General features: G+C 41.0%; 2 protein-coding genes across 10 annotated transcripts in view; one reads left to right on the plus strand and one right to left on the minus strand.

Moving 5' to 3' along the window:
* Positions 1–6: 6 nt before the first annotated feature.
* On the plus strand, positions 7–8,760 carry ZNF692 (zinc finger protein 692). The gene is given in 7 exon segments (XM_069076724.1): positions 7–269; positions 790–981; positions 1,139–1,210; positions 1,308–1,386; positions 4,846–4,960; positions 7,389–7,488; positions 8,279–8,760. Coding segments are annotated over 7 exon segments (1,068 nt in total). The 5' UTR covers positions 7–93; the 3' UTR covers positions 8,613–8,760.
* A 593-nt stretch (positions 8,761–9,353) lies between these two features.
* ZNF672 (zinc finger protein 672) overlaps positions 9,354–26,627 on the minus strand; it is a 34,195-nt gene continuing 16,921 nt past the window's right edge. Inside the window, exons 1-5 of one of the 9 annotated variants that reach the window (XM_069076709.1) lie at positions 22,131–22,417; positions 17,237–17,277; positions 16,593–16,705; positions 14,499–14,569; positions 9,354–12,523 (exon numbers count right to left, since the gene is read on the minus strand). In XM_069076709.1, the coding sequence (XP_068932810.1) occupies positions 10,549–12,159 (1,611 nt within the window). In that variant the 5' untranslated portion in view covers positions 12,160–12,523; positions 14,499–14,569; positions 16,593–16,705; positions 17,237–17,277; positions 22,131–22,417 and the 3' untranslated portion in view covers positions 9,354–10,548. Of the gene's footprint in view, positions 12,524–14,498; positions 14,570–15,271; positions 15,604–16,592; positions 16,706–17,236; positions 17,817–22,130; positions 22,418–26,627 lie in introns of those variants that run through there. The other 8 variants (XM_069076707.1, XM_069076711.1, XM_069076708.1 and 5 more) reach the window with 8 other exon arrangements.

Consider the following 26,627-nt stretch of genomic DNA (forward strand, 5'->3'; position numbering starts at 1 on the left):
GTGAGTCTATGAAGAACTGGGGACAGAATAGGAATGGAGGGGTGGGGGAAAGGGTGTAAGAGATGGTTAGGCTAGATAAGGAAAAAATGAAGCATGTGGGAGAATGAGTCCAGCCCTGACACCCCTTGAGAATGCAGGGGGGTGGCACCCCTACCTGAGACTTCCCTGCCCCATGGAGAAGATGAAGAAAAAGTAGAGGAAGAACTGGATGATGAAGAAGATAATCTCAGTGATGTCAGCCCTTGGACCTACAGCCCCTCTCCAGATTGGTAAATGCTGGATGACAGGATAGGGATGAAGATTAGTAACTTGGGCAGACCTGGAGAAACCAGGAATGAGAGATGACAAAAGAGTAAGAAGATTTAAGATTTAAGGTCTAGGAAGCAATGAAGAGAGAAGTTCTGTATAGGAAAGAGTAGGAAGAAGGTTAAGATGGTTGTCTGGATGTACAGAGGGCTTGAAAAGGAAAGTTTGAGGAGAAAAGCTTATCAGGGAATTCTTGTGGGAATGAAATTAAAGTTTGGCAGTAGAGGTTGATTGTAGGGATGAGAAAAGAACTTTGGAGGTGGGGTGGGGCTGATGGACTGATCAGAGACTGAGGGGGGTAGGAGTGGGGGTCTGATATTCTAAGTTTAGGACTTCCTGATACTCAGTATGTAAAATATAGAAGGAGCTGATGGGGTTTAAGTGACAGAGAGTGATTAGTCATCTGATATCAGTCAGCTAGCATTTATTAAGTCCCTTCTATGTGCCAGGCACTGTGCTGAGCAATTGTCTCTTCCCTACCAGTGAACTAGGTACATCTAGTCACCTTCCACCTTACCTCCCCTCACTCAAAGAAGAAGAAACAACACCTCCACTCTCAAGTTCCCCTACTGCTGATTCTTTAGAAACTGGAACACCCCATCCGGAAGAAGATAGAGTACAGCCTGAGCTAGACAGAATATCCCAATTGGGCCAAGGGAGCAAGACCCAATCCAGGTAAACTAGGCAGTAAACTAGGGAAGGCAGTCTGGCAAGCTTCCCTTCCTGTGAAGCTTCCAGGGAAGGGCTGGAATAGATAATTTCTTCCTCATTTCTGCCTCTGGAAACCTGTGATTCTTTGCTCCCCATCTCCCTTCCTTCTTCATTCTCAAAGCAGACGACGACAAGGACCTTCTTCCATGACTCTGGATGAGGACATAGCACAGATCGGTCCCAAGAGGATCAGGTAATATTGATAAGGCCTGGGGATAGAGGGAGAAAGGGAGGTGGGGTAGTATAGAGAGCCTTGGGAAACCTCATTTTCCTGCCTTGTCTTTCTTCAGAAAGGCTGCTAAAAGAGAGCTCCTTCCTTGTGATTTTCCTGGCTGTGGGAAGATCTTCTCCAATCGACAATACCTGAATGTAAGGCATAGAGAATGGGATGCTGGGTGGGAGATGGGATGGAATGGTTTGGGGAGAATGAGGCTAGGAGATTAGGGTTTGGGATTGAGGGGAAGACAATGGGAGAGGGCAGGGATAGGGAGAAATACCAAGATTTTAAGAGCTTGCTTAAAATATGTGGCAGTGGCAGAAGAGTTGCTGATATTTTGTATTACTATAAAAACACTACATAATAGTTATAACTGCACTCAGAAGTTTAGAGAGTGCTTTACATATGGTATTATTTGGTCCTTATAAAAACCCTGTGAGGTATGTGCTATTATTACATATTTTATAAATGAGGAAACAGATTTAGAGAGGTTAAATGACTTTGTCCATGGCTATATAGTTAGCATCAGAGGCAGGCTTTCAACCCAAGTCTTCCTGACTCCTACCAGCATTCTGTCCACTATGCCAAACTGCCTTTGGGAAGCACTAGATTAGGAGTCATATCTCAGTTCGAATCAGGAATGTGCTATTGTGTGATCCCAGGGAAATTAATGCATCTTTCTAGGTTCGATTCTTCATCTATACGAAAAAGGAGTTAAATGAAATATCTCTAAGGCCCTGTCCATATTGGAATTCTGTGATTCTATATCAAAAAACAAACTTTGTAGAAACAGGCAGAAAATCTAAACCAGAAATATAAAATGCTTGAAGTATCATCTCTCAAAGCTATAAGCAACCTCAGGGGTTGGTGGGAAAGAGAAATACCAGTGCCCTGTTATATGTCAGAATAGAAATCCCATAGAGATGTACAGATGGGAAGTAGAGTAGTACTATATTAAAGGACATCATAAACAATAATAGGGTAAACATAAATCAGGGGTTCTTAACCTGGAATTTGTGAACTTGTTTTTTTAATACAGCTAACATTTATGTAGTACTTTAAGGTTTTCAAATCGTTAGACAAGTATCATTTTACTTTGTAACATTTAGATAACTATTTCAACATAATTGGTTTCCTTACAAAGTTCCTTTGTAAACCCATGTTTTTTACTTTATTCATTTAAAAATGTACTGAGAAGGGGTCTACAGGCTTCATCAAACTGTAAAAGGGGTCTGTGACACAAGAAAGATTAAGAACCCCTGATCTAAATGGATAAAAGAAGTGGTGTGGAATCTCTGTGGGTGGAAATTCCATACAAAAAATACAGAGAGGCAGAAGCCATGCTTTATGTGAAGGTAATCTCAATGACTAAGGTGAATTTAAGCACATCTTCAAAATATTTTATTTCAGAGACATGAAAAAAATTTTCCAACTTTATATTACAAATATAATAATAAGTGTATTTGGACAGTAATGAGGTTATGTAATAAGGTGTATATTATCATAAATATAAAAGAAGAAAACTCCCTGTTATTTATTAATATCTTCCTACTTTTCCATCTATAGCTTTTATATCTCCCACATCACTTAGCAGTATTAGGGACCTGTTAAATTCAATATATACTCATTAATTGAGGTATAAAAAGAGCAGTCATTTGGGAAACAAAATACCTTCTGGCATGAACTAGATATGAGGTCCCTGAACAAGTAAGTCACTTCTCATCTCTGGGTCTCTATTTTCTCATCTGACAAATGTGGTAGTTTGACTAAATAATAATAGCCCACATTTATAGCACTTTACAGTTACAGAACCACAGAATTTGATAAGAGACCTCAGGCCATCAGGTACACCCATAAATATAAAGGAATCTCCACTATAACATCCTCAATTCAACTTCTGCTTGAAGACCTCATTCCTTAGAGGTCTTCCTACCACCTACCTACCACCTCTCAAGGCAGCCCATTCCACTTTTACACAGTTCTAATAGGATGTTTTTCTAATTTCAAGCCTAAATTGGCCCCCTTGCAGCTTCTGCCCATTCATTACTCCTTGTTTCTGCTCTCTGGGGCCAAACAGAAGTCAAATTCATCCTCCACATGACAGCCCTTTAAGTGCTTCTTCCTCAGTCGTCCCTAAACTAAACTTGTAAAGCCAGTTCCTTCAGTTGAAATCCCAAGGAGTTTGGGAAGGTCAGAACAGCTTTGGGTTATTTTCTCAAGTGAGTAATCAGAGGCATTCTAGAAAGCTGTAGACTTTCTTCCTGGGGATTTTAAATGTAAAATGCTAACTTGAATTCCATAGGGCAAAGAGGAATAAACTCCCAATACACAAAGCTAACATAGGAGAAAGGCTTTATTTATTAATATAGAACTGCATATAAACATACATGCATTTATACATTCTGTAGTTTGCAGAATCACTTTATTTACTTTTGTCAGAGAGAGGAAGGCGAGCACATGCTGTTTTAACATCTTAAGAAGCAAAACTATATCTTTACACACATAATAAGAAAAGAATATAGAAAAACAGAGATTAGACATTATAGAAAGCATTGCAGAAGTTTTGTTGGCCCTATCACATAGAGTCATAATATATCATAGCTAAAAGGGCCTTGGTGACAGGCCAATTTGTGTGGTTGTCACGTAAAGAAATTGAAGCCCGAGAAATTATAATTTGCTCTTGGTAGCAGAACTCTGACCAGGATGAGAAACCAACCCCTTCAAGTCCAAGTCCAGAGCCCCTGCATTCTGTAATCATTATTCCATAGGAGTTCACTTACAGCTATTTCCTGTTCCTTCATTTCTTAGGACTAGTCAATAATATTTCCTTTTCTTATGGGTACTAGAATTACAGCAAAGTAGGAATTATTCATTTACCAGATTCATCAACCTCACATCTCCTACTCTCATCTTGACAAATAATATAAGCTAAAAACATAAATTGTTTCCCGAAAGGGGAAAAAAACAGAGGTTTTAGTTGAAGACATCTTTAACACAGTCATGTCCCAAAAATCTTTGTTGATACCACACACAGAATACTGGATTAGATGGATCATTGCTTTTCTTAGTAATGCTTATGTTGTTTTAGGGACTGAGAAGAGGGTATAGGGTATGCTGGTTCTGAAGGATATGGAGAATTGCAGGAATTTAGATAGTGGGTGTATGGGAAGTAGTGCTATGATTCATAGATAATGAGGAACAGGAACAAGGGTGAAATGGGAATCTTTGGGTGACAGTTTGGATAGAGGTGTCTCAAGGAAGGGCAGGAGGTAAGATTTAGTGTAGAGAATTATGTATGAGCTGAAAAGGATTAATAGACATCAGGACAAGAGTTGGGTATGATGGGATTGGTAGAGAAAGTGAAGATAGGATCTTGGATAAAAGAATCTGGAGATAAGGAAGGGAAATTACCTGTAATTTATATTTAGAGGAGTATTTCGGGGTGGGGTATTTGAAAGTCAAGGCTGTGGTGTTGTATAATGGGAGAAAGTGTATATGTTAGTGTTGAGGGAAGGATGGTCTGTCTCAGGATCTGATACGGTGGGAACTGGTGGGGAAGGCTATACCTTCTCTTTCCTTACATAACTACTCTTCATTCTTCCTATCCCTAGCACCATAAAAAGTACCAGCATATACACCAGAAATCTTTCTCCTGCCCAGAGCCAAGCTGTGGAAAATCCTTCAATTTTAAGAAGCATCTGAAGGAACATGTGAAACTGCATAGTGGTAAGGATCACTCACTTCAATTTGACAAGTAAATGCTTATCACTAAGCTCGTACTGAGTACAAGGCATAGTGTTAAACATTGAGTATATAAAGTTAAAAAGAAAATAATCCTTGCTCTCAAGGAGCTTTGGGAAGCCCTCAAAAATGAAACTGGGAAAAATTCTACTGGGGAAAAAAGTGACATGAATGGTTAATACAAAAATATATGTAATTAAATACAAAGTAGTTTCAGGGTATAGAGTACTAAGAAATTGAGGGATCAGGAGAAGCTTTGTGTTGGAGATGATACTGAACTGACCCTTGAAGGAAGTCTAGAGCTTCCAAGAAGCTTAGGCCAGCAAAGGCCTTGAGGCAGGAAATGGAATGGCTTATATGGGGAGCAGCAAATAGGCCAGTAGAGTGTTAAATAAGGAGTAATATGAAATCAGTCTGGAAAGAAAAATTGAATGAGATTAGGAAGGGCTTTAAATGCCAAACAGTTAAGTTTTTATTTTGTCCTAGAGGAAATAGGGAGCCACTGGAACTTCTTGAGGAAGGAAGCAATGTGGTCAGATCTCTGCTTTGAGAATAGCAATATCATTATAATATAAGAAGGTAAATGACAAAAGGAAAAATCTTGCTAAGAGAGATATCCAAGTGGAATGGGATTCCTAAGAAGTCTTCAAAGGACCATTTGTGGCATGTTTTTCTCATTCTCAGTGATCTTTCAGAGGTTACAGGCAGAGACTCAGAAGCATATTTGCCAATTCTTTCAGGACTTGTGGATGTAGTTCTCCTGTACCAGGGCATCTGTGCACCCTGTTACTTATTTAGGGTATTAACTTCCTATTGGCCATTCTTGTTTTGTCCTTTCAAATCCAAAGGTTATTTTCCTTGGCAGAGAAAACAGAAGGAAAATGGTTGAACAGCTCTTGCCTTTTCTCTGTCATCAGTTATCATCATCCTAATTTATTTTACCCTTTTTTATTCTCTTTGCTTTTCATGCATTTTCTCCAAAATAGCTAAAAACAAAAACAAGAAAAACTTTTTTGTTGTCCTTACTTTTCTAAGCTTTCGCTACACTGAGAACAATGCCACGCTTTTGAATCCATCCTCTTTTACCTGCCCTTCCTGTACATGTCTTTTTTAAAAATATCAGTTGGAGTATACACTTGAGTAACCATATTAATCTTTTTAAATAACTCCCCTTTTCTTATGGGAATTGTTTCTTTTTATGACTTCAAATTTCATTCTTGAGGGTTTCCCAGATTTCCTGGTCTTACTTCTGTAGAATTAGAAACCATTTAGTCCTTCCTCTGAATCCTTTGAAATTTATCCTAAAAATTTCTACTAAACATCAGACTATTTCTCTATAAGACTCCAAGATATAGTGGTCACTTCTCTGAAGGTTCCCATAATTTCCACACCAGTTCCTTCTTGTTTGGTGAAATCAAATATAGAATAGAATAAACTTTTCCTGTGTTGGCTTCTCTACCTTTTGAATGATGAAAGGCACATTAAGACTCCATAAGATGTCTGTATAATTGAAGGGACATCCCCCTTCACCTCTATGTGATGCCTTTGTGCCAGACCTGTGATGTTTCTCAGTTTCCTCATCTACAGCCTCTATTTGGCCTTGTGGTCTGTGGTATACTCTAATGACAGTATTATTTCTCTTTCTTCTCCACTGATTTTTACCCGTGTTTTCTACCATGTTTTTCCTGCCCTGGTTCTTGTATTTCCATACATGAGTATATCTATATAATATATAACACAATATATATAATTTTCCAGTGCCCTTTTCACTACTAGTCCCTGCTACCCCACTTTAGGTATCTATATTTAGTTCTTCCAGTTCCCAGTTTTTCCTTTCCTTTTTGTCTCACACCAACCCCCAACCCACCCCATTTCATCTACTCCAGCTTCCTTTCTAGTACCCAAATATACAAAATCCCAGTCTCTCTCTGCCTAGCATTCTCTTGTCAGGAGTCTAGTATCTTTTATTTCTACCTATTGGCCCTTCACAAAGAAAGAAATCCAGATGGCTGTATTTCAGGGCAGGATAGGCAGGAAGACACTAGGAGACCCTTCTTTTCCCCTGGAAACTGAGGGGACAAGAAGGTGGTGTGGAGAATGATAATAATGATCTAGATATTTACCTGTATATATATATATATATATTTTTCAAGTACTTTCATAACCTCCTTAGATTCTCAAAACAACCATTTTTTTGGTAGGAAAAGTCCCTTTTTGACAACTGAGGAAACATCTTAAGAGCAGTAAATTACTTGTCCTTGTTGAAATAGTTAAGAGCCAAGACTGTAACTCAAGTACCTTTGGCCAATAGTCTTTTCCTCTTGGGTTTCCTTGTAGCAGAATGAGAGGTATGGCTAGAGTAAATATAGAGCAATGTAGACAGATTCTGGGGTGTCTTCTTTTGTACTTTCAGATACTAGAGACTACATTTGTGAGTTCTGTGCCCGCTCCTTTAGAACCAGCAGCAATCTTATCATCCACCGGCGTATCCATACAGGGGAAAAACCATTACAGTGAGTAGAGAGGGTTGGGGTGAAGAGTGTGAAGTATATGAGCCCTTGAAGGGATTGGAATCAAGATACCAGAATTCTGGGAGAAGAGAATTCAATCTGGGGTCAAGTAGAAAGGCATAGGGACTGGAAGATAGGGGAAAGAAACTGAAGCACTCAGCCTCAAGAAAGGACAAGAAGAGGTAGGGACTTGAAGGATGCTCGAATCCAATTTAGTCTAGCAGTCATTTAAGCACTTATTATGTAAAAGGCACTGAACTGTGTGCTGATAATAAAAGACAAAATGAAAAATAAGGAGAAAAATATTGGAGAGTATAGAAAAAGCATATATTAAGCATTTACTATTTGCCAGCCATAGTGCTAAGTGCTGGGAATACAAAAACAAGCAAGTAAGAAGTACCTGTTCCCCAGAAGAGGCCTGGTCAAGGCCAAATAAGGCAAAAGCTTAATTGTTAGAACCAAGGATAGTGCCAGGGACAGTATCATATGAGTGGTTCCTCACAAAAATGATGCCTGGGAATCATTCTGAATGGGAACAAGACCTTGGGCCAAATGTAGCAGAGGACTTAGGAAGTGTTAACTAACTTAGGAAGTTAGTTAAAGGCTAAAGGAGTGTGTAGGTAGCAGAAGACATCTAGTTTTTGAGAACAGATAGTTAGGACCAAGGAGGGGCCTAGGATACCTTGGTTTCAGGATGACGACTGGGTACAATGCTAACATTTTGAAGGGCTGGTGGAATTGGATGTGCACTTACTGGGATCTAATTCTCTGACCCCTCTCTCCCTAACTCCAGGTGTGAGATCTGTGGTTTCACCTGCCGACAGAAAGCCTCTCTGAACTGGCATCGACGCAAGCATGAGGAGGCAGCAGCAGCTTTCCAATATCCCTGTGAGCTCTGTGGCAAACGATTTGAGAAGCCCGACAACGTCATTGCCCACTGCAGCAAGAGTCACCCTGCCCATCGTCCTGGCCCTGGCTCAAGCCCCACCCTCTCAGAGCTCTACCCTTCACCCACTATCTCTAGTTCTACTTCTGCTATTTTGCAATCTAACCTTTCATGTGAGTCCCAGAAATCTTCCCCCTTGGATACCAGCCCTTCTTCACAGAACCAGAGGAATCAGACTTGAGTGTTAAAAAGCAAAGTGGAAAGTATTGTGGGGAAAGGTAGGAGGTCTTCAGGGTGACAATATAAGTACATATGTGCCGGTCGTACCTTTAAGGAGAGCCATTTTGCTTCCTACTGCTAAGAATGCAATAAAATGATTATTTTACATATATGCTTAGTTGAGATTGAGTTTTTTAGTTAAGTTAGTAAACTGAGCTGTTAGAATTGAGTTCTGTAGGAAGCTATTTACTGGAGTCCCTTGAACAAGTGTGATGGGTCTTTTTTCTAAATAGCCTAAGCCTCAACAACAGTCCTACCTGTCAGGTAATCACCCCTGTTAGGGACCTAATTTTCCTTTTAGGACCCACATGTTTAATTTCCAATTCTTCCCTATATGTCTTTTAAGAATGCCTTCCTTTCTGGAGGAAGTAAAGAAAGGCCCAGAAGAAGGGGAAAATAAAGGAAAATCTAGAAAATGGGTTTGGGAAGAGGTAGGAAATGATGAAGCATTAAGCTATGACTTCAGGAGGTACTTAGAGGGCCGCAAAGCAGAAAATGGGAGGATTACCAGAAGTGTACAGCTTCTCTCTCCCAAGGAGATCTATTTGTTTGAGAGAATGGTATTAGTCTAGGATACAGGAAAGAATATCTGATGGAAGGGAGAATGGGATGAGAATAGGAAGGTTCGTTAAATACTGAAGCATGGGCATAACTTATACTTTAAATTCCTATAGATTCAATAAACAAGGCTTGAGACATCAGAAACAACAACAAAAACAACCTTTATTCTAATGACCAATTACAGGGAGAAAGGGATGTCTAGGGGTTTCTTCTGGTTTTCTCCATTCTTGTCCCTCTGTCCTCTTCAGTCTCATTAAGGATACTGTGGCTGCCAGGATGCCACCAAATTAGCCTTGCAAACACTTACAAACACTTCCATGCTTCAGTGGGGAGTCAAATAAGTGAAATATATGATATATGTTAAGTTCTTGGCTTATCCATCTTCTTCTCAATGAGGGACCACAGCTATCACAATCTTGGGAGCACCGGCGTTGAGGCTGCCAACATATAGTATTTTGACTGAACCAGGATTCTTGATGGGAATGGCTCAGGATTGTTTGCAAGGAACCTCTTGTATACTCTTTATCTCTACCCTTCGATTTCATTAGCATAAGGCTATTTCTGACATGCACTGTTTGTGCTATTTTGCCATGTTGCACAATTTGTGGGGTCTCTTTCCAGATCTTTTAAATTTTCACTCTTAGCCTTCTTATCCCTTGTATTTCACCCACACCTCATTCTTTCAATTTCCTTTTTCCATTAACCCCACAGAAATGGAGAGACTAATTATACATGGAAATAGAGAAAAAGAGAGTAAAGATAAGGGAAATATATAAGAGGGGTTAAAAAAAGATAAAAAGCAAAAGAAAACCAGGCATCAAGGACAATTGGAGACAGGAATACTGAGAGGTGGGAAAAGATAGAATGAAATAAACATACTGATGCATACAGAAGGAGATGAAGTATAGACAAAGAGGGAACAAGCCAAGATAAAAAACTGTCTTTTTCTAATCTGGCTGGGATTTCTCTCCCATCCAAACAGAGAGGGTTAATTCAACCTAACTTCAACTACATCCACTGCTACCTATACTAGAGAGAAAGAAGACAGATAGGAATATGAGGAAGTGTAAAAGAGACTAGAAGACACAGTACATACCCAGAAAAAGAAAGGTGACAAATATAAACATTGGAATACTTAAAACTAAAAAAAGGAAGACTTGCAGCAGTTGAGGAGACTGAGAATGTAATGAAAGAAGATATATATAGGAAGGATAGGAGAAGACAGAAAAACCTCAGCCTCACTACTATCTATTCCCATTATTTAATCAAAACTTTTCCCCAGACTTTCTTTTGGCAGGTTAGAGAGAAAGTAATTGAGTGTTTTTTACTTAGGAGCCTCAGTACCTCTCTCCTACTCCTGTTACCCTCAGGCCTGACTTCTCTTGGCCAGAGTCTACTGAAAAGATCAGGGTAGATGCCATCCCAACCAACCCACCTGCAGTGGCTCCTGCAGCTGCCCTGGCACGGGCATGGGCCCTCTGGTGCTGTGACAGTGATCGGCTATGGCTAAAGCACTTCCCACACTCAGCACACTCTGAGGGGCGTTCACCCTGGTGGGTCTTTCGGTGCAGTGCCAGTTTGGAGCTGACACTGAAACACTTGCCACATTCAGGGCACTTGTGGGGCTTGTCACCAGCATGGTTCCTCTTATGAACATTTAAGTTGGAAATACATGTGAAGAACTTGCCACACTCCTCACACCGGTATGGCTTTTCACCTGTGTGGGTACGTTTATGCTTTGTGAGATCTGATCGATCACTGAACCGTCGACCACATTCTTGGCAAGGAAAGGGCTTTTCCCCAGTATGAATCCTCTGGTGAACAATCAGGTCTGACCGTTGCCCAAAGCTCTTGCCACAGGTGGTACACTGATGTGGTTTTTCCCCCTTATGGCTTCTCCGGTGCCTCATTAGTGTGGAACTTTCACTGAACTTCCGCCCACAGTCTGGGCAGGAATAAGGCTTCTCCCCTGTGTGAATTCGGTGGTGTCGTACCAGGGTGGCACTCTCTGTGAAGCACTTTCCACACTCGGGACACTTGAATGGCTTTTCCCCTGTGTGTGTCTGCTGGTGTCGTGTCAGGGTTGAACTTTTACTAAAGCTCTTTCCACACACACTGCACTGGTGAATTCGCGTTATCCCATGTGTCTCCTGGTGGTCCTGGAGCTCTGATACCTGCCTAAAGACTTCCTCACACACGTGGCACTTGTGTGCTCTCTCTAGCTTGGCTCCACTATGTTTCTGACTGTGACTTCGATTTTGGTGTGCAGAGAGCTGTTCTGCATTGTCAAATGTCCTTCCACACTGACTGCATTTATAGGGCTTTCCAGCCTCATGGACACGACGATGTTTCAGCAGCCCTGAGCTACTTCGGAAGTCCCGATGGCACTCACCACACTGATAGGGTTTTTCCTCAGGGTGCAATGGGGCAGGCAGGATAGGTCCTGTATGAACAATAAACCTATGTCCAATGGCCTCTTGGCCTTTAGGGAGCCCACCTGTAGTGAAAACACTAGAACCACTATGGGTCCTTTTGTAGTGGAAGACATAGGCACTCTGACGGAAGCTTTTTCCACAGACAGGGCATCGGTAGGGTCTTTCACGAGGGTGATGTCTCTGGTGACAGTAGAGGGCAGAACGATAAGGAAAGCGTTTCCCACATGCATGACATTTGCAGGGCCTGCCTCGAGTATGGGTACTCTGGTGTAGATCTAGATAGACACTCTGATGGAAGCTCTTGCCACACTCATTGCAGATGTAGAGAGTCTCACCAGCATGTGTGTGCTGGTGGGCCCTAAGCTCTGCATTCTGTGCAAAACCTTCACCACACTCTAGGCATTGGTAGCAACACTCCCCAGCATGTATGCGCTGGTGGAGGTGCAGAACTGAACTATAGCGGAAGCTCTTGTTACATTCAATACATTTATAAGGCTTCCCTGCTCCATACATAGCTGGAAAGGGATGGGTATTCGTGGTTTTCTTTCCTCCAACACGGAACTTTCTGGTGGTAGGAACCTGAGGAAGTAGAATGTGTTGAGTAAGCTGAATAAGTTTTTTCCTTACACTGTGGTTACCTAAAAGCAGAGATGATGAATAGGTAGGGATAGAGGTAAGGTTCTTGCTTTCTGGAGGGATTTGGACAAGAATGATATTCTCCTGATAAACTTAATTTTCTTCTAAGATGAAAGGTTTTGTCCACTTGAAAACTCTTCTGCTTGGAATCTTTATTTTCTTTCTATCATTGTCAGCTGCCTCAGTTGTTCTTTCATGGATTTTCTTCCCTATAAGGCTTCAGGGGGTGAATTGTTGTACCCTGGAGAAGAATGAGAGAATCTAGCTCAACAGTGCAAACTAATACAGAGGTGCTGAGGGACATGGATTAAAAGTGAGATTAAGCTTTCTTGAGATGTGTTTTGATTAAAGTTAGGAAGGCAAACTGTAGCTCCAAACTGGATCCAGCATGGTGAATATATTCCTATTGAGTATAGCCAATATAAGGGCAACAAGGAAGACTTGGATAAACTAGCTATATCCAAATCTCTCTTAACTTTTGACCCTGTTTTAAAAAAAATATTAAATGTGGATAATGTCTTTTGCAGCTCAAATGACATATTTTGTATAAGTATTAAAGAACTACATCAAAGGCAGTTTTTATTATTGACAGGAGGCAGATTAAAAATGTTTATAATTTAGGAGATGCTTCATCACCCTGCAGCCAACTTACTGATGAGTCTCTCTAATTTAGTTAGGCTAGGATAAGGCTAAGCTTGAAGCCCTTCCAAGCTGGCACAACCTGGATAATTTAGGGGTGAATATAAATAATATTGTACATGAAATTGTCCATGAAATCCATAATTTTGAGCATCTATTTGCTTTGGGGTATTTCTTAATATGACCTGAAATTAAGCTTGAATCAGCAATCTGATCATCTGAGTTTAAAATAAATAAATACAATTAAAATAAATATGAGTTGGGGCGGCCAGGTAGCACAGCAAGTAAGAGCACCGGCTCCAGTGTTGAGAAGACCTGGAGATCGAATCCTGGGCTCAGACACTTAGCACCCACCCAGAAACACCTGGCCTTGTAACCTTGAGCAAGTTACTAAACCCCAATTGCTTAGGGGCGGCCAGGTGGCTCAGTGAGTAAGAGCACCGGCTCCAGTGTTGGGACGACCTGGAGATCGAATCCCAGGCTCAGACACTCAGCACCACACCCAGAAATAACTGGCCGGGTAACCTTAAGCAAGTTACTTAGCCCCAATTGCTTAAAAAATAAATAAATATGAGTTATGGCAATTCAACTCCACAAAAGCCTTACTCAGGTACCTTATTATGTTATAGTGTGGATTATGAACTCTAAAAAAGGAACGATAAAAGAGAGAAAGCTTGACAGGTTGTGCCAGCTTGGAAGGACTTGTGCCTGGCAAATTCCATTTGGGAATTTTGAGGGGAGTTTTTTCTGAACTCAAATTTTTTTTCTTCATACTTCAGTGGGACACCACTGAAGAGATGAATGTGACTATAATGGGGTATTTCCTTAGGCTTAGTGGCATTCAGTAGCAATTCTCATCCCACAGGACTACTAAACTGTAATAGAGCCTGGTGTCTCTATAATCTGGAGGACCAAGAAAATCTCTGTCTGTGCTTTCTGTTTGTATTTTCTGCTCTATGTCTGTGTAAAAATTTCTGAGTCTTCCACCTTGTAAAATTTAAAATGCAGCCAGTCAAAAAAGAAAAAAAACTTTACTTGGGCTAGAAAGATTGATGGTCTCTTAAAGAAAGGTTGTTGGCAAAAAAACAAAAAACAAACAAAAACCTCTGTGTATGTGTGTGTGTGTGTGTGTGTGTGTGTGTGTGTGTATCTTTCTCCCGCTCTCTCTCCTTCCTTGGACTCTGGCCAAATTCTGGAGATGGGGGGACAGACAGAAAAAGGAGGAAGGGGGAAACCTCTCAGATCTAAGAGAAAAAGGGTCACTTCACTAATAAAAGAGAGGCAGATTTCAAGGCTGTACTTTGGTATAGGACTAACATTTAACCCTTTCCTGTGTTACAGAAAGAGAAAAGGTTTGTGTGAGTCATTCATAATTGAATCTGGTTATATTTTAAGTGAAATGTCTATCCTAATTTGATATTTAAGATAAGTCAGAATTTATTAACCTATTTGACACTAAGATAAATTGGGAAAATGCATAGATCTGAAAGAGAAGCCTCAGAGACAAAGCTTTGAGCTCTCCAGTACTGGGGAGAGGGGACTAGGTACTACTGGATCTTTTCCAGAATCCCACTCACCTTGACTGGTAGGTTCAAAGCTCCCAGTTTTGAGGAAGTTTTTAAGGAGTAGACACAGAAGTGAAGTTTACCTAAGTTAAAAAAAAAAAAAAACAACCTCTCAAAATTCTCCTCCCTGTGGTCCAGCTCTGGCCAGTTTAGGGCTAACAAGTGCCTTCTCCCTTTCATCCTGGCTCAGACCCAGCTAAGACTGAAGTGAAAAGTTAGAACAGCTAAAAACATTTTAGAATATTCTGTTAACTCCTCTCATCCCAGATAAGATTAAGGAAAGAGAGTGCTGAAGAATGTTAGTGAATTCGAGTTACCCTCCTCTACCTGGTGAAAGGAATGATGGGGAGCCCAACAGCAACAGCGGGGAGGGAAGGAGCCCACTGGCAACAGCCCTGGGCCCCTGAAGCGCATTCCTGTAGGCATGCAGATGAACTTCTCTCAAACCCCATCCTGCCCTCACACCATCAGACCACCATAACCTAGAGCTTCTACTCCAAGATACCCAAAGCCCATATCAGGAAGCTTGTAGATTCCTCAGGGATGCTAAAAACTGTTGTGGTTTCATGATGTGTTGTGATGGAACCATCTAGGAAATATGAGGAATGGGCAGTAGCTAGAAAGAGGAAGTGGCTGGGATCCTATCACATGGTCAAACCTGTTTTTCTAGTGAGCAGTGAGGCATGTATGAAGAAATTAGGATACTCAGTGGTGGGAGTGCAAGCAGTGGTTAGGTAGGGGCAGTGGGCCTGCTTTTTAGTGGGGCCTAGAAGGAAGTCAAAATATTGAGGTTGGGGGTGGCTTTATTAGGATTCCATCAAAAGAATCAGTGAATTTTAGAACTGGAATGGACCATCTGGTCTACCACCTTACTTCCCCTACTCCCTCCAACCCCTATCCATTCTTTGTATAAATAAGCAGAAAGAGACCAGAGATACTATGGCTTGCTCAGTCAGCTAGCCCCACTCCCAAAGAATCCCTGAGTGAAGTATGGCAACATGGCCAATATATAGCAGTTTGGATTAGTCTTGGTACAGCTCCATCTCTCAGTGCCTCAGTTCTGAACCAGGTTGGAATCCTACTAGAGTACAAAAGGGCATATGTCCTAGAAAATAACCTGAAAAAAAAAACAAATAAGCACACAAACGCACTCAAATCAAATACATTTTCTAAAATATCCTAACTTTTGCTTCCTTAAATTAATGTGACTAATCTAGTGGTGATTACTATAGAAAAATCTCCTTAATTTGGAATAAACTGAGATAGGAAGAATTATGTGTAATTGTTAAAGATTAAATTTTTTATTATTTTAAAAGATATGTATTTGTTAATTGGGAATACTATACATATAAACTAAAATATGGTGGCACTATTAAGTAAATAAAGTATGTTTTACAAAATGTAATATCCAGTTTATAATGGGCTTAGAACAGAACTCTTAAGTTTTGCCACTTTTCTAGTCTTTTGCTTAATAGACAAATCATAACTTATAATGACAGATTTTAAATATATCTAAAATAAGATTTTATTATATTTGTGAAAGGATAGTTTGGTTAAATTATTTCCCTATTTTTTCCAAATTGTAGCACTTTTACCTTCTTGCTTTAGGCTCAGAGGCCTACTCATGGGTGCTTAATAAATGTTTATTGACCAAGCATGGATTAATTAAGCATGCCCCTGGCCCCTCTGATTTAATTTAAATGTTTTTATGTTAATTATTTCCTGTGCTTTCATAAAATCCCTAAGAGGTGGGGGAAAGAGCCCCAAAGGCTTAGGGTGAGTATTTTAGAAGTTATTTATTGGAATGATAACTAGATCTGGCCCTGTCTCCCCTGAAGCCTTATGTGAATAAATGAAGGCTAGAAATACAGGTTTGGGACATTTTGAAGGGTGTTTCAAACTATGTTGTTAAAAAATGATGGAATTATGAATAAAGTCCAATTCTCAGTACAGTCTTGGGAGACCTTTTAAACCCTAAAGGATTGTAGTCAATTTTACTCAAAAGAAAGGAGCATATTAGATGATTTTTCAAATTTCCTCATCCTGACATTCCCAGGGAAAGAGAAATGAAATAGGGGAAGAGGAAGAACACAGTCACTTAATTACCAGTTTGATCCCTAGTTCCTAGATTCTTCATATCCTCTTCTCTACACTTTTTTTTTCAATCACAGTTTACTCCTACCCAGAGGGTGAAGGAGCAGAATGCCCCAGCAATTAACCTGGAAGATTTAATTTTCTGGTGAGGAAAAAGAATCTTGAATGCCTGGAAATAATGGAGATTTATTATCTCCTCTCTTCCAGCCTGCCTCAATTCATTTCAAAATTTGAAGTATAAATAACTCTAAAGCACTTTCTCACTTTCAATATGGTTATATGAAGGGTAAAAAAAAAAATCTCAAAAGGATTCACTTAAATCCCCTGCTATGAATTAAAAGAGAAGAAAAAGGGATGCAGTGAGAAATACCTCTCCAGTTTCAGTTTTTATGTGCCTAGTTGTATTGTGTCTGAGTTTTTTATCTCCTCCTGGACTTGTAAAGATAGTCCTCCAGCTGTATTCTAATTTTACAAATTCCCCTCCCCAACTCTCTCTACCTTTCTTCAGACCAAAGGGGCCTCTTAGGAACGAGAGGGTGCCGAATTGTTTCCAATCTCTTTTAGTTCCCTCCTCCCTATCCCTAATGCCCTCTCTCTCCTATCCCTAATGCCCTCTCTCTCCACCCCCAGGAAAAAACAAAAATAAAACAACTCACCGATGGGATTAGTAAGGCCCAACTTTGAAGCCAAGTAAAACCTGGGTGGGACCAGAAAAGGAGAAGGTAAGGGAATAAGAGTCTATGCTTAGTGCCTCCCTCTTTGACTCCTTATCTCCATGTCCTCAGTGTCCAGAACAGGAAGTCTCTAGCAGGAGCTCCTTCCTGTCGGATAGTCTGGGGCCGCTCTAGGATATGGAACTTTAGACACCTTAACCCTTTGCAGCCCTGGACTAGCGGCCTAGATCTAGGGGTAAGAATTTGAGGGTAAATTTAAAGGGATAGAACATATCATACAGTTATGAGAATAGAACATATCATACAGTTAGAGAATAGAAAACTGGGTTATGAATGCTACAGAATTTTTTAAAATCTTAGGTGCCACTATTCTTAAACCAGACAGTTTGGGAGAAGAGAGGGATTTAGGAAAGGGGAATTTTTCCTTAACAAATATTCCCATTCTACCCTCCCCCAACCTAAACTACAATTAGGGAAAAACTCAAGATTTAAATTGTAATTTTCCTAATTTAAAGTTCAAATCCAACAAAGATGAGAAGCCTATTCCTCCCACCAATGGCTAGAGAGCTGCGGGTGCAAATGATTTAATAAAAAACAAGAGAGTCTGTTTGCTTATTCCCATTTACCCTCAAACCCAAAGTTAATGCTCATCTTGGGGTGGGATCATTTTGTGGAATTTAGAGGACTTAAATATCTCATTTGCTTAATTTCCCAACAAAGCCCAGGTCTAATAGATTCTTCCAAAAGTCTCTTGCCTTCTTTGGTTCCAGAGCCAGTCTGTTATGTTTAAAGAAGTTAGTGGGTTGGGGGCCGCTAGGTGGCACAATTTTGGCCCTGGAGTCAGGAGAACCTGAGTTCAAATTTGACCTCAGACATTTAACACTTACTAGCCGTGTGACCTTATGCAAGTCACTTAACCCCAATTGCCCTTACAAAAAAAGCAAAAAAAAAAAAAGTTAGTGGGTTGAAAATAGTTGGAAATCTTCCCATGTCTCCCTAACCCCTAACTTGCCCCCTTCAAATGCCTTTTAGGGATTTGATAATAAAAATAACATCCTACTTTTCTTCCTGGGAGTTTTACCTTAACTCCCCCCAAGGGTTTTTAATAATAATAACAACTAATATTTTATAGAATTATCTTCTCAAAACAACCCTCTGTGGTAGATACTATTAATTATCTTCATTTTGCAGATGAAAGAGTCTCTGATAGGTTAATCAACTTGTCACACAGCATGCATTTGAACTTAAGTAACTTGCCTGAGCATCACAAAACTAGTAAATATCAGTGGTGATTTCCACATTCCTTGACACAAGTCACCACTATTGAACTGAATCTAGTGCAAAGCCCTCATTTTTTGCCTCTGAGATTCTGTGGCCCAGAAAACTGATTTACTCAGGATCATGCTGGTAGCATGCAGTAGAGTTCAAATCCACATCTTCTGATCCAAATACAGTCCTCTTTGCACTACACCAATTGGCCTTTCTGTCCATTATACTTGTCCTGAGTTTTTGAGAACCCTGAAGAAACCTCATTTGCATAATCCTATGATGTTCATTAGCAGTTCTATTCTTATTTTTCTTTTTGGAGGGCAGTTGGGGTTAAGTGACTTGCCCAAGGTCACATGGCTAGTTTTTGTGTTAAGTGTCTGAGGCCAGATTTGAACTCAGGTCCTCCTGACTCCAGGGCCGGTGCTCTATTCACTGTGCCACCTAGCCACCCCTGCAGTTCTATTCTTAAGTGATTTTTGATGGCCAGTCTGCCATCTTTTTTTTCTTGAATTCAGATGTTCTATTTGCCCCTGGCATGAGAGTAAGAACTTATTATTTAGTAACCACCACTGTGTTATCCACACAAGATGATGAGGTACAGGTTCTGGGAATCCCCTTGAACTCTGATTGAATCTTCCCATTTGATGAGGCATTTGCCTGAGGCCATAAGCCTTTCACTATAGCTAGGCCCAAATCTGTTACTAGCCTAGCCTTCCTTTCTTTGTCCAGCTACTTCCCACCCTTGATCCTCCCAAACCCTCCATTGTCTCACCTTCAGGTAGCCTCCAGCTACCTCCCACCTTAATCTTAAGACCCATCCCCAAACTTCTCTTCTAGACCATCCCTAAAATCCTCACGACCTTTCTGTTTGCCTCCATGAGGAGTGAGAGCGTCATAGAATTTTCTACCACAGACTTGCTCTGTGTCCAATACAAGCTTTACAGATACTGAGGCTCCTTAAGAGTCTACCCAATATGGGGAACTTTTTTTTCCTCCTCTTTTTTTTTTTTTGGCCTTTTGGAGGGCAATTGGGGTTAAGTAACTTGCCCAAGGTCACAGGCTAGTTTTTTTGTGCGGGTGTTAAATGTCTGAGGCCGGAACTGAACTCTGGTCCTCCTGACTCCAGGGCCACTCTTTACTGACTATGCCACCTAGCTGCCCCAAGAACTTTTAATAAACTTTACTTTTCTTTGGCTGAGAGAAGACTTGAGTCAAATTCATTCGGCAGGACCCAGCTTGTTGGTATTTTGGGATCTTAAGCACCCCTAACTCTATACCTCTTCATTTTTATGGTAACCTCTTTACAAGAGACTCAAAGAATAACTGGAATGTCTTATTATCACTCAAAGTTGGAGTGGTATTTGACCGGGAGGAACAGAATTTGAAGTATTTGTAGACTACTTGCTATTGTCTAGAGGGTGGGAGGAGAGGAGAAAGGAATCTAATGGAATTCTCCAGAAGTCACTAACAATTCTTTACATTTGCATGGATTTTTACAACATATTCACATCCAGTTACACCTATAATCTTTCTAATAGCTCTTTCAGACGGGCAGGATAAACACCCCATTTCACAGACCTGACTCAGAAAGACTATTTAGCCCAAAATCACATAGCAAATTAGTGACAAAAAAAAAAAAAGGCTTCACTACACTCCCCTCCCTCTAGCCATTTACCTCACCAAATTCAATTCCTTAAGAAAGTAATGTGCTTAAGGGGGGAGGCTAGGCAGCACAGTGAATATCGCACTGGCCCTGGAGTCAGGAGGACTGAGTGCAAATGCGACCTCAGACACTTGACACAAAAACTAGCCATGTGACCTTCGGCAAATCACTTAACCCCAATTGCCTTACCTTCCCCCTCAAAAAAAAAAAAAAGTAATGTTGTGTGTATGGCATCAGGGTCTGCAAATGATGGGGTACCTGGGGTCTAGATCAATTTGTGAAACCAACTTGTAAAACCAGTCTGTTCAGTTGTAACAGCAATTTGTCCTTTCCCATCCTTGAGCTCTGCCCCTTCTCCCAATCCCACACTCCACCTAGGAAACACCCTGTGACCCCTTTGTTCTTACTTAATCTCTTAATTTCTTCTGGGCCTGGCCCACACCCTCCTTTATCCTTGCCTTTTGTCTCCTTCAACCTGGCCCAAATCTTATCTAAACTATCTATTCACATGCTCCTCTTGGTCAGCTCTGACCTTTGTCTATGCACTGAGGCCCCTCCAGTCTGGTCAGCCCTGACAATGGCAGCCCTACCCTTTTAAAGGTAAAAGCATGTACCTCTCTCACTTGCAGGTCCCCTAAAGGACTCTTGCCCGCTTCTCATGGAGGTGTAACAATAAACTTCTACAACTCTCACTCCAATTAAGCCTGAGACCTTGAATTCTTTCCAGATGATATTGCAGGTTTTCTGGTCTTAGATAAGATCAGAATTCCTGCTGAACCTATTGGGATCCCGTCCCCCATCACAAAGATACTGTTGCAATTGTGTGCCTAGCACACAGTGGTGCTTAAATTAATGAAAACTCTCTGGTTAACTTTCTTGGGCCAAGATGCCATGGATTGCCCCTAAAGCGTTTTCTACAAATGTAGAGCCCTCTTTTTCCAGGTCCCAGACAGGCAAAATTCCTGTTCTCATGGGTTCGCTCATTCCCCAATCCCTGGTCAGTCTCTCAGTCTCCCTTGGGGCGGCTAGGTGGCGCTGTGAATAGAGCACTGGCCCTGGAGTCAGGAGGACCTGAGTTCCAATACAACCTCAGACACTTAACACTTGCTAGCCATGTGACCTTGGGCAAGTCACTAAACCCCAATTGCCTTCCCCCTCTCAAAAGCAAAAAACAACAAAACAAAACAAAAAACATAGCTCCCTCCTCCCTACTCAGGAATTTTAGTTAAGAGGGATTTATAACGGACAAAAGAGTGAAAAGGGAGAGGGAGGTGGGAAGTTGCTAGACCCTCCCTTAGCTCTGGAGCCAGTAACTGGTTACTAGGAGCAGTAGCCGACTTTCCCACTTCACTTGCAGAATTTTGAGTCTTTGGCTCCAAGGACCAGATGAAGAAAGGATCATACTTAAGAGTTGGAAAGAGGCTTAGAGAAGAGGAAAAGGGAGGGAGAAGAAGGAAGAGAGAAGGCGAGAAGGTAGGAAGAACAGGAGAGGGGAGGAAGGAGTGAGGGAAGAAAGGATGAGGGGAGGAAGAAGAGGAAAAGTGGGAGGCAAAGGGAGTCGAAGGGTAAAATGGAAAGGTTCGAGGCGAGAAAAATGAAGTATGTCAGGAGGGAAACTTGCGTGAGAAATGATAAAGAAAAAGCAGTAGGCAGGAAGTGTAAGAGAGATTTTGCTTTTAGGTAATACCTCCCCTCCCCCACCCTCAGAAGCCACCCGCACCCCTCCACGCACACATACAAGCGCGCTAGTCTCGCTCCCCCACGCGTCACTCAGTTGCCAGTGCACTTTTCAGAAAGAGGAAGGTTTACTCCAGTGGAAGAAGGTGGCGTGGAAGAGCTTGCGAGAGGTTGAGGGTTAGGAGCCCCCGTCACCCTTCAAGCCCCATCATTACCTCCCCCACTCCCATTATCCTTCCCTTATCTGCACAGTCTGTGTTCCCTCACCCGTGATCGCGGTGACTCCTCTAATGCTCGAGCTGCTCCCGTCCAGCCGGCTCAACGACCCCCAACAGCCAGAGCTGGGAGAGCGAGAGGAGATATAGGGCGGGGAAGAGGTGGTTGGCAAGTCTGGGGTGGGGGATAAAATGAGAAGGACAGAGGTGCCAAAGAATCCAGCGCCTCGGAATAGGGATTTATTCCCCAAGCCTCTCCTTTTCCAGGGTCCCCCGCCTTCTCCCCGTAGCTCGCCTGGCCGGGCTATGCGTCATGGGTTACTGGGCAGATTGTCCTTTGACACGCCCCCTCCCGAAGGCACTAGAGCGCCACCTGAAGTTCGAAGTAGAAGGAAACCGTCAGACTGATCATTTTGAGAGGGTGGAAAAGTCTTGGATAGAAAGCCCATGAGAACTGGTGTAACTTAACTTCTTTAGGTCTCAGTTTCCTCATCTTTAAAATGGAAGTGTTGGCCTATATGACCTCTAAGTTCCATACTGGCTCTAAATCGATGGATCTCCTCTGTCCAGAGCTTTCTGATGTCCTTGACCATGGTCCCTAGCTCTCACTCTCCTCTTCAGATAGCCAATCTTGTACTTACCCAATCTTCCCCCATACAATGCCCACCTAAATAAAGATTGAGTTAAGGTGGGTTCTAAGCCTTTAAACTTCTCTTCAGCCAACCAATGTCTGCTTTGTGTCACCAGTTACTATGTGTCACTTACGAATTGTAGATATGGTAGGCACTCAGCACGCCATTTTCTCAACTACAACAATTTTCTTCCAAGAAGCATGTGTGTTTTGGGCCTGGATTATACCCAGACCTTCGGTTATCGTGTGGAAGGCCCCAGTGATAAGACCCAGAGATTTGGGAGTCTAGGCCATAAGATCTCCTGAGGGGAGTGTGTGCTGGGTAATAGGGGAAAACCACATTTTGAAAGTACTTACAAACTCTCTTCTGCTATTTTGCTAACATTTTCGTGGCCAGTTTTCCCACTTAATTCCTAACTAATCCATGTCAGCCAGAAGGGGGAGTAGGCATTTATGTCTTATTGCCACTTCCAGTCCTTCCTCCCCTTCACTTTTTGACATAAAGATGCTGATGGCTACTGTCTACTGATCCCAATGCAGTACATGATTCAGTCCTCTTCTCCATCCTAAATCTTTATCTTATACTTGCTGACTTCAATATACATGTAGATAATTCCTTAGATACCCTTGTTTTCCTCCCTATGAACCTTGAAGTTGATCTCTCTACATATGTCAAACACAGAAGTCATATCCCATGACCTTTTATCACCCTAAGTTCTACAGCCACAATCCATAACTCTGAAATCCCTCTATTTAAATATAATTTACTATGCTTGCAGCTATCCTTATGACCCACCCCTAAACTTATTTGCTCTCCCCTCAACCTCCATTCACCCCAACCATTATTTTTTTAATAATCTCTTTATAGATGAAAAAAATATTTATTTACTATTAGTTTACAACATTCAATTCCACAAATTTTTAAGTTCCAAATTTTCTCCCCCTCTTTTTCCCCCCATGGTGGCATGCAATCTGATAAAGGTTCTACATATACCTTCACATTAAACATTAGTCAAGTTATAAAGAAGAACTATAACCAATGGAATGAATAATGAGGAAGAAGAAACAAAATAAAATGAAAAAGAGAACAAGTAGTTTGTTTCAATCTGTATTCAGACTCTGTAATTTCTTTGGATGTGGATAGCCTTTTCCATCATGAGTCTTTGTAAAGCCAAACATGAGCAGCTTTCCAGAAGACAGCTGCTATGAATAGCTTTCAAGGTTCTGATTACATAGTATACTGAATATTCATTCAGTAACAAATCAGAACAAAACATTCACAGAAAATCAAGGTGCAGCATTCACAATGTTACAGCTTATCACAGAAAATCAAAATACAGCATTCATCATGTCACAACTCAACAACTTACCACTAATGTGGCCACATAGTTTTCACTACAGTGGTCACATAGTTTTAAACAAAGTACAATCATTTAGTCAATCAATCACTTAGTAACTCAATCATCCAATCATCCTTAAGGAGGCCTCCTTAAGGGACACAAAATACAAAAGTCAAAGTACTCCACCCCTGGATAGTCTCAGAGATATCCAATTAGAGTTTCCAACCATAAACAAAGTACATTCATTTAGTCAATCACAAAATCCTTAATTTAATCACAAAGTACAAAAGTCAATGTTCTCCACTCCTAGGTCACAGTAAATCATAACCTTCTCAGTCAGTACACAGTATCCAAGTAAAGTCTTCTTTCAGCTTGACTCGAGGCTGACTCTCAGCTTCCCTGGTTCCCCTTTCATAGTCCCAGCTCCTATATTAATTTTCCAAACTGTTACCTGGGTTCAAAGGCAGACAGCTCCTAGCTCCTTGTCCAGCTCTCTATGCAGTTCCTGTTCCACACTGAAGCTCACAGTGTCCAGTCCACCTTAAATCCTTAACAGTTTCTATTCCTGGGAAGTCAAGGCTTAACAAAGCCACAAAGTACCAACATCACAGTCATGCCTCCTCTGGCAGGTCCAGCTGGCCCTTGCAAGTCTTCAGCAACTTGACTGGCCTTTGGAAGTCCTCAGCAGCTCAGCTGGCCCTCAGAAGAAGCTCTGCCACCACAAGTTTCCAGAAATTCTGACTTTCCCAGCTTGGGTTTTTCCTTATATATAGTATTGCTCCTCCCGGTTCAGTCCCTTCCTGTTATGTCAGCAACAGGGGTTCATACCTTCTGTTTCTTTAACAGAGGCTTAATTTGAAACTAGGTACTAAGTACCTGTCAGCTTAGCAATACAAAGGGATTTTCAAATTTCATTACCATTACAATCTTTTGGAGTTATCTTATAACCTTGCATTGCTGAGGGAAACCCAGTCTATCAAAGTCAGTCATCACAGATATGGTATGTCTGTAATTGTGTACAATGTTCTCCTTGTTTTGCTCCCCTCACTCAGCATCAGTTTATATCAGTCTCTCCAGGATATTATGAAGTCCATCTGCTCCTCATTTCTTATAGCACAATAGTATTCCATTACATTCATATACCACAACTTGATCAGCCATTCCCCAATTAATGGGCATCCCCTTGATTTCCAATTCTTTGTCACCACAAAAAAGGCTGCTATAAGTATCTTTGTACATACTGGTCCTCCTCCCACTTGTATGATCTCTTTGGGATCACCCCAACCATTCTTGTTATCTCTGGCTTCAATGCTTGTTCAGGCTTAATGTTCCTCTCTTCAGAATTTCAACCCTTTAGTGAAACAGTTTAGGTAACCAATTGTCTTTGAACCTTGAATCCCTTGCCACATCATCCTACCTCTGTTTTTCCCTTTCCAAACCCCAAATCTGGATTACTTCTACCCTCTGCTTTTTCTGTTCCTTCTTGGTTGCTCCTCATTACCACTATAAGAAATTGACTATACAAGTGATTGGGTCCATTACAGATCTGTGCTATAAAATCTTAGCTGTGCCCTCACTGCTTCATCCATTTATTCTTGCCTTTCATCTCTATTCCACTTCCAACAGAAGCTGTTCCAAGACTCCTACACTATCACCTCCTCTTTCCATTTCAACAGAGAGCTTTGTTTCACAATTCACTGAAAGTTAGATTAGTAACTTTAGAGAAAGCAGTTTCTATTGAAATAAAGGACAATCTAGAAGAGAAGTAAAAAACAACTTTAAATGAAAATATGTTTAGTATTCAAGCAAAACATACTAATCTTGAAGACAAGATATGTAGATAACCTGAGGGTCATTGTCTTCTAGAAGAACATGACAGGATAAAAAAAAAACACCACCACAATGCAGGAAACAATACAACTGTGAAGAACTTCTGAAGATAGAAATGAAATACCAATGAAAAGAATTCATACATTGCCCCTGAAAAAGCCCAAGACTGCAAACTCCAAGACATAGTGGTTAATTTTAACAATTCATTTCAGAAACAAGTTCTGCAAATAATTAGGATAAAGATGCTCAAATGCAAAGGAAAGGAAATTTGAATAACACAAGACTGTTCTGTACCCACCAAAAATCATACTAGGGAATAGAATAATGTGTTTAAAGCATAGTGGAGCTCAGGATGCAGCCCAAGGTGACATGCCCTGCAAATCCCAGCTTAACCATACATGAAAAAAGATAGACATTCAATTCTAAAGGAAAGTTTAAAACATTTTTCTGAAAACCAGAAGAGAAAAAATTACTTGCTTCTCAAATTTCCCAAACAAAAATGCAGTAGTGAATAAATCTAATAGTCAAGGACAGCAAAATCAGCAGCACTAAGTGACAGCTGAGTTACCAGTTAAGAACTTCTTTCTAAATGTACATAGGGAGATGGGGTGAAGGCAAAAGTCTGATGCAAGTAACAGTGAAGAGACAGGAATGGGAAATTATGGACAGAACTTGGGAGACATCCTGCCACAATGACTGTCGTGTGTGTGTGTGTGTGTGTGTGTGTGTGTGTGTGTGTGTGTGTGTG

This window comes from Petaurus breviceps, unplaced genomic scaffold (genome assembly GCF_028583685.1).
Source record: "Petaurus breviceps papuanus isolate PSGF00001 unplaced genomic scaffold, PetGlider_PUasm1.0 90925, whole genome shotgun sequence".
Lineage (NCBI taxonomy): Eukaryota > Metazoa > Chordata > Mammalia > Diprotodontia > Petauridae > Petaurus > Petaurus breviceps.